Source organism: Chrysochloris asiatica, unplaced genomic scaffold (genome assembly GCF_000296735.1).
Source record: "Chrysochloris asiatica unplaced genomic scaffold, ChrAsi1.0 scaffold00051, whole genome shotgun sequence".
NCBI lineage: Eukaryota > Metazoa > Chordata > Mammalia > Afrosoricida > Chrysochloridae > Chrysochloris > Chrysochloris asiatica.
This window is the reverse complement of record NW_006408569.1, coordinates 237,222-244,766: the sequence shown is the minus strand read 5'-3', so window position 1 is coordinate 244,766 and position 7,545 is coordinate 237,222. Positions and strand designations below refer to the sequence as shown.

At 43.3% G+C, this 7,545-nt stretch overlaps 1 protein-coding gene across 5 annotated transcripts in view; it reads right to left on the bottom strand.

Moving 5' to 3' along the window:
* The window catches only part of FAM122B (family with sequence similarity 122B), a 23,483-nt gene that overhangs the window by 13,986 nt on the left and 1,952 nt on the right, over window positions 1–7,545 (bottom strand). For 2 of the 5 annotated variants that reach the window (XM_006862800.1, XM_006862797.1), the window contains exons 2-6: window positions 7,304–7,382; window positions 936–992; window positions 588–631; window positions 450–504; window positions 100–201 (exon numbers count right to left, since the gene is read on the bottom strand). In XM_006862800.1, the coding sequence (XP_006862862.1) occupies window positions 100–201; window positions 450–504; window positions 588–631; window positions 936–992; window positions 7,304–7,382 (337 nt within the window). Of the gene's footprint in view, window positions 1–99; window positions 202–449; window positions 505–587; window positions 632–935; window positions 993–7,303; window positions 7,383–7,545 lie in introns of those variants that run through there. The other 3 variants (XM_006862798.1, XM_006862799.1, XM_006862801.1) reach the window with 2 other exon arrangements.

Sequence of the window (7,545 nt, the reverse complement as noted above, 5' to 3'; positions counted from 1 at the left end):
ATTGAAGTCCTTTCAAGCGAGATGCTGTGCGTGGATGTGTTTTCCACAGGCAGCAGCTCAGTGTATGAACTAGGGATAGTGTCTTGTCCATGGGCCTACCTTTCCAAATCCTCTGGTGGGGGAGGGAGCTGGAGAAACTGGAGTGAAATCAATTCTCTTAGGAGAATATAATTTCTCTGGCTTGTCGAAGTCATTATCACTCTGGAAACAAAGAGTTTACAATTCTTAACAATTTGGCACATCACAACTCTTACTCGGCAGCTCTGTCACACACCTGCATTCTGAGCTCAGAAATGTACAGACTCCAAAGTGGCACTCTACTCTTCTGCCGATAGAGCAGAGACACAAAAGGGACACACACTTGGGAGCACGGAAAAAGGAAGGATGCCAATGAACAAGGCACACGTTTGCAGGAACTAAAAAAGCAGGCAGGCATGGCATGACATTACCAGGCTCAGGCTCTCATCCCATGACTGGCTTATCTGCATTGCTGTCTGTACTCCCCTAAAACAAACAGAATGAAACACTCTCAGTGCTAACTCGCAAGACACAGGCTGTTCTTGGTTTTGCTCTCGTGAAGTACTGACCTTTCATGCGCAGTCTCTCGGTTCATCATATCCACCCCTTCTTCCTGCAAAGAAAACACGTGCTAAAAACCTACTACTTCCCCACAGCTTTCTGGATTGAAAATAAGATGGGAAAGGGTTTTCTACTTCATTTCACGTAACACAAGACCGCAAACTAATATTCTATGCTTGCCACCCATACCACGTCTGGATTTTATCGGCCAACCAAGAAGAAGGGTAATCTGTCGACAACTAGCCAGAGTGGCAACCTGGCTTGGTTTTTCATTGCTCCATCTTCTCAGTGAAAAGCCATGAAAATGCAAACTCCAGAGACCGTTGTGATCTGGGCTAGAAAGGAAAAAAAGTTACCCTCTTGATTTGATGCAGTCTGCTACTAGGAATACGGTGAGATGAAGAGGACGGCAACTGGAAAACAAAAGTAGACATTTACTATAGCATGCGTCACAAAGCAAGAGGCCACTGTCCATGCTGGTGTGCAATCCAGTCCCAGATATTTTCTCACGTTCTTCTCAGAAACGCAGCTCCTTAAATCACTGGGCACTAAGGAATGTGCTCGAGGCAACACAGTCTCTCTTTAGAAAGAACAGCAGGTGCCCAACCTCAAAGTACCATCAGGCACAAGACAAACGCTGACTCCAGCAATTTTCCCAAATGAATGTAGAACCGTGTACATTTCAATGGAATGACTCCTGGATTTGGAAATAGCCTGTACTCCACTTATCTCAAATAAGGAGTTATATATAAGAAGAGGAAGGGGCCCTAGTGTTACATTGGACTAAGCAGTGGCCCACTAACCACAAGGTCAGGGGTTCAAACCCACTAGTCACTATGCTGCATAGAGATTTACAGTCTCATAATGAGCAGTTCTGCTCTGGTCTGAATTGAGATCAAACTTGACAGCAGTGGGTTTGTTTTTTTAATCAAAGAAAGGAAAGTAAAAAAACCACTAATTTTCATTCATTTTTATTGTCAGTGCACCAATGGGGAAAGATAGGCTAATAAACGCAGTGTAATGATCTGTCTAGGATTAATATTTCCCTCAAACACCTTACAATTGCAAGAAAGAGATTTTCGCTTCATCTAAAGCCATTCACAAAGCTTAGCACTCAAGAATCCTGGCGTGGCGCTGTCGGATGAGCACTGGACAGCTAAGCACACATCTGTGTTCAAATCCACCAGCTGCTCCTTGGCAAACCTATACAGGATCACTATGAGTGGGAAAGGACTCAACAACAGTTAGGAAGAAGAAAGACTGTCACTAGGAACCTTACTGATGAAAAAGACAATCAGTGTAAAGACCAAATACTTTGAGGAGAAATGTTCAAATTATAGCCCTTCAAAAGAAACTCAATCGGAACAAAAATGTTAGGTATACTTCCTACCAACAAATCTTGTTGTTATGTGCGCCATTGAGTCTATCTTGACTCCTAGCAACCTTGTATAGGATTTCCAAGGCTGTAAATCTTTACAGAAGCAGAAAGCCTCATCTTTCTCCCATGGAGCGGCTGATGGGCTCAAACTGCTGACCTTACAGTTAGCAGCCCAGTGTGTAACCCACTACGCCACCAGCGCTCCTTGCCAATGGATATTATAGGGTTCTAGTAGCCAGAATGCAAACATCTACTATTTATCCCCTAATGAGATACAAATGAGTTTGAAAACCATAAACCTAGTTAAGATAACTCTCCTGTCACAAGTCACTATGAGGGGGCTTCAAAAGGTAATGGAAAAATGGAACTGAAAGACAATAGAATCTTTGCATGAATTTGTCGAAGTGACCTCGATGAGCACTTTTGGCATACAAATGTAAACAGTAGTAGAAAAAGGTTAGCAAAATGCTATCCACTTTTTAGGTCAAATCTAATTCAGGTAAAAAATGTTTGAAGTCATCATTCAAACAGGATCTTACCTCCAAAGGCATCCCTGCATTACCCACGCCTTTTACTTTTTCTGTTCCTCCTCAGCTTTGAAAAGGGAAACGACCAGTAAAATCCTTGTTTAAACAAAAGGTTGTTTTTTCCCATTGTGAAAGCAATATGTGTCTACCGATAAACTGCTAATAAGGCCATTTGGCAAACGCTAAGCTATAAAGCAAGTAGACAAAGCAGAGAAAGCACTTTAACAGGAGGATGGGGAAGAAAGGCATGAGGATGTCAGACTGACAGAGAACGGAAGGAACCCAAAAGGCATAGGAGAGCCAAAGTAAGGATTGTCAACAACTGGTGACAGAGAAAACTCAGAAATGCCTATTCTCTATCTAGCTGATTTTCAACTTGGCAATTTTAGAAACGACACAAAAGCCAACCAAAGAAGGCCAGAGCCACAAAGGAGCAAGAGAGTGATAGGCAGGCTGAAAACCCACCAAAGAACAAAGAGCACAAGTGAGCCCCGAAATCAGGCCTCTAAACACCCGCAATCAGGTAGCCATTGGGGACTTTTGCATGAACAGTCTTGGAGTTGAGGTGCGGTAGGAGTAGCAAGATTACAAAGGGGTGGAGAGTTGGTGGAATTGGTAAGAAACTGAGAGACAAGGAGTTAGTGGCGGATGCTTTCGAAAAGCTCCCAGAGGGGATGGGACCCAAGGAAATGCGAGACCTACAGCAAGAAAATAGGTTATTTTGGAACGTTAGATAGATATGCTAGGAAAAGAAGGTGGGAGGAACCAGAGGCAGCAAAGAGGAGACTGAAGACACAAGGTAGAGAGCTGAGAGGTGGAGCCAAGTAACAGGGGAGTCAGAATATAGCCAGTGTCTTTAGGAGCAAAGCAGCATGAATGACAGGAGAAGACAGTAAAGTACACACAAGCTAGGTGCCTGCCTTCGCTATGGAGGGAGAAGCAGGAGTCATCTGGTGAAAGGAAACGGAGGGAGATAAGACGTTTGAGGTTTAAAAACAAGATTTTGATATTGCTCTGGACAACATGCCCTGAAAGAATGCATTTTCTTCCCTTTCAAACGGCCAATTTTTCGTGATTTCCACTTCCAGTGAAGGCAACAACATTCCCCCCTGAGCACCAAGAAATAGCATTTCCAGTCAGGTTTCTAAGGGGAACAAAAACACTAGTGAGAGATGAGACGCACACCATAGAATGGTCAACGGTTCGAGATAGACAGGGCACCACTTACCCAAGGATACAGTTCAAAGGGGTTGGGAAAGAAGGAGTGGAAACAGGAAAGCCCCAGGAGGAAGTGAGATAAGTGATGTTCCAGGGCAGGGATAGCCATCAATGAGATGAAACAAGAAGTGGATGGATTGTTGAACACTGACAGGAAAACCAAGGACCTGCTCTGCTCTGTCAACCCTCACCCAGTCTACAATACAAAGAAAAACAAAGCATTTCAGTCCGTTGGAGTCCTTCTCCCTGTCCTGACATTGAATCCACTGTCAAATCTCTGTCTTTAGAATCTGCCTCCATTTAATTTTTTGCAGATAACTCTGGGATACTGATAAGCGCATCCAGATTTCTCTTTGTATTTCAATACAAATGATCGTTTTTTGTCAGTGGCCTGTGAGTCAATTCTGACACACGATGACCCCATGGGTGCAGAATAGAGCTGCTCCACAGTGGTTTTCAAGACTGTGACCTTTCGGAAGCAGTTCACCAAGGCTTCCTTCTGAGGTATATCTGGGTGGGTTGAAACCACCAACCTTTCAAATAGTATTCTTGTTGTTAGGTGCCATCAAGTGGGTTCTGACTCAATAGCAACCTTATCCCCACCAGAATGAAGCACTGCCTGATACTGCGCCATCCTTACAAATGTTTGGGCAGTAGTCAAGTGCTTAATCATTTGCACCATCTAAGGATCCCTATATAAAGGAAAGATAGTGCTCAAAAGGTACTGCGGAAGGCTTCTCGAAGGCATAAAAGGATGAGACTACATTTTGAAGGCTCAGAAAGCTACAACAGGGAAGGGAAGGGGTGAAGGGGAGCCTAATGGTTCTTAAACAGCAGGAAAATCACATGGCCCTGCAGAAAACTGGGTATTTTAGGACAGCCAGAGCAGAGGATTTGTAAGGGAGTAATGAGCAAGGAGCCTGGACTTGAGCTAATAAGGATCTTCACATCGCCTAGCAACTGAAGTCTTAACAGCTATCTAAGGCGCAACTATTGGTCTCTCTGTGTCCAGAGAAAAGAAGACTGATGAAGATCGAAGACTCACAGACTCAATTAGTCCAGTGGACTAATGGATCACATGAGCACTGGTCTTCACACTCCTGAGGCAAGAAGGAGATGGTGCCCAACTACCATGACCATTAGAAGGTCCTAGATAGAGTGGGAGAAAATACAGAACAAAATTCACAATCATAAGGAAAAGGACCATGCTTACCAATCAGATAGACTGGGGGAACTTCGAAACTATGACCCTTGACTACCCTTCAGGTCTGGAAATGAACTCACCCCATGGCTCAGTTGTCAGCCAAACAACACATAGATCTATAAAAGGAACACCTCCATTAGTGAGGTATGTTCACCTTAGAATAATCAACCAGTGGTAACCAAAAGAGCAGCATTTACCCAAGGACAAAGTTCAAAATGGTTAGGAAAGAAGGAGGAATAGAAACCGGAAACCCGGGGAGGTCTGAGATACGTGCTGTTTCATTGCTGGCATTGTAATCAATGAGATGAAACAAAATGGGTATGGACTGGTGAATGTCAAATTGATGATGATCTGCTCTGTAAACCTTCACCCAATTCACTATAAAAAATGAAAATAAATTTCAAAACATATAATAAAAATATATTTTTTAAGTTAAAAAAAAAAAAAAAGAGTCTTTACATCTCATAGATGAAAGTGAAGTATACTGAGACAGATGTCCCTTGCCCTTCTCTGTGAAGTTCCTGATACCAGAACATGGCTGTGTGATACTTAGAAACATTCTTCATATATGCAGCCCAAACAGGAGCCCTGGTGATGCTGTTAGGATAAGCACTGGACTACTAACTGCAAGGCTGGCAGTTCAAACCCACCACGAGAGAAACGAGGAGGCTTTTTGCTCCCATAAAGATTTACAGCCTCAGAACCCCTCTACAGGGGTGCTATGAGTCGGACCATACAACCAAGATGATACTGAAAATCCCTATTCAAATATCTGCTCTGCAGTTGACTAACTGTGTGACTGAGCAAGTCGCTTATGTCACCTGGGTCTTAGCTGCTGCTGCTTTTAAATGGGAAAAAGATCTTTTGCCCTGCCTAATTCAAAGGAGATGTTATGAAAAGCAAATGCATGAAAGTCCCTTGTTGTATGTAAAATGCTATCCAAGAGCAGATATCATTATGATTTCAGATGGCGTTTACTGACCCAGGTCTAATTAAGATCATCAGTTTTATACCGGTGTACTGATTTATACCAGTGTGGCAGCAGTCCTGGTAGTGTGCTGATTAAATGCCACTGATATCTGACAGGTTGGCAGTTCAAACCACCAGTTGCTCCATGGGAGAAAGATGTGGCAATCTGCTTCCATAATGGTTTCAGCCTTAGAAAGTCTATGGGGCAGTTCCACGTTGTCCCACAGAACTGCGAGGAAACAGAATGGACTCGGGGGTCTATTCACAGTCTCCCTCTTTACACTAAGCTGCTCCAAACAAATCATTTTCAAACTTCTGGTTTTCAGTTTTTCCCTCTTCCTCCCTTGCTCTCAGTTATTATTATCACTTTAACCTAAAGGTGGTGGTGGGTATGCCATCAAATCGGTTCCGGCTCATAGTGACCCTGTATAGGCTTGCCAGGCTGTAAATCTTTACGGAACTAGAAAGCCTCGTCTTTCTCCCACACAGTGACTCACAGATTTGAACTGCTAACCTTGCGGTTAGCTGCCCAGCTTGTAAACCGCTACACTACCAGGGCTCCTTAACCCAAATGCATGTCTTCTGATTCGCTGCTTGGGTTGGGTGGCAAACTTATTAGAAGTATACAGACCATTGTGAAGATTCTGAGGTCAGAGAGGCTCTTGTACAAACAGATGACCCTTTGTGCACAGAATTATGTTGAAATCTGGTTTAGCCTTTTGGAGGTCTGTCCTGCTTACATCTCTGATGTCTTCCAAACAACTGAAACTATGGGATAAGTGAGCTCCACATACGTGACTCTCCACTATGTAAAAACCTCATCATGATCTCACAATGTTTTCCAGGCAGCTCTGGCTTAATAGAATAGTTCAAATCAGCCACTCTTCAGAGAAGAGAAATGCAAGCATTTTAAGGAGTCTTCACTTTGGGAAAACAGCATTGTACAGTAGATGAGTCAGAAATAAATACCCTGGCATTGTTGACATGATTTGTGGCATCCTAGGACTCCTGGTATGACGCTCTGGGTTAATGCACTGGACTGCAAAGTCAGTGTGAACCACAAGGTCGGCGGTTCAAGCTCACCAGCTGCTACTCAGAAACCCTATGCAGGGTTGCTATGAGTCAGAATGGACTCGACAGCACTTAACAACAACAACAAAGGACACATTAATACTATCTTACCTTACAATCATGCTGCAAGGAGTAAGAAAAAACAATGAACATTGTTTCAAAGAAAATACCAAGTCAGTTCCACAGCAAAAAATAACGACACATTTGTAACCAGGTCATCTTTTGGCACCAAAAGTAAGAGCGGTCAGGTCCACATTTTCTGTTTGGGGACAATTATGCACAGCCACTAACTTTAAGAAAGAAATTATTTTAAGGGGCTTCGCCTACCCAAACCACTTAAGATACTTCTATACTTACCAAGCTGTGTTGGTTCATAATCGTGGTACTGTTCCTCCGAGCTCTCACCGTGTATGGCTGAAAAATCTGTGAAAGGTCACTGAAAAAGAAAAAGAAATTATGAATGGCTTCTCACCGAAGATCCCTGTCAACTCTATCCATCTCAGTTGTCCAGCTGCTAACTCAGTGGCTCCTCCTTTTGGACAGCGAAGAAACTCCTTCACAGACTTCCCAACCAGCGTACTGTGGACTAAGGTTTGCTA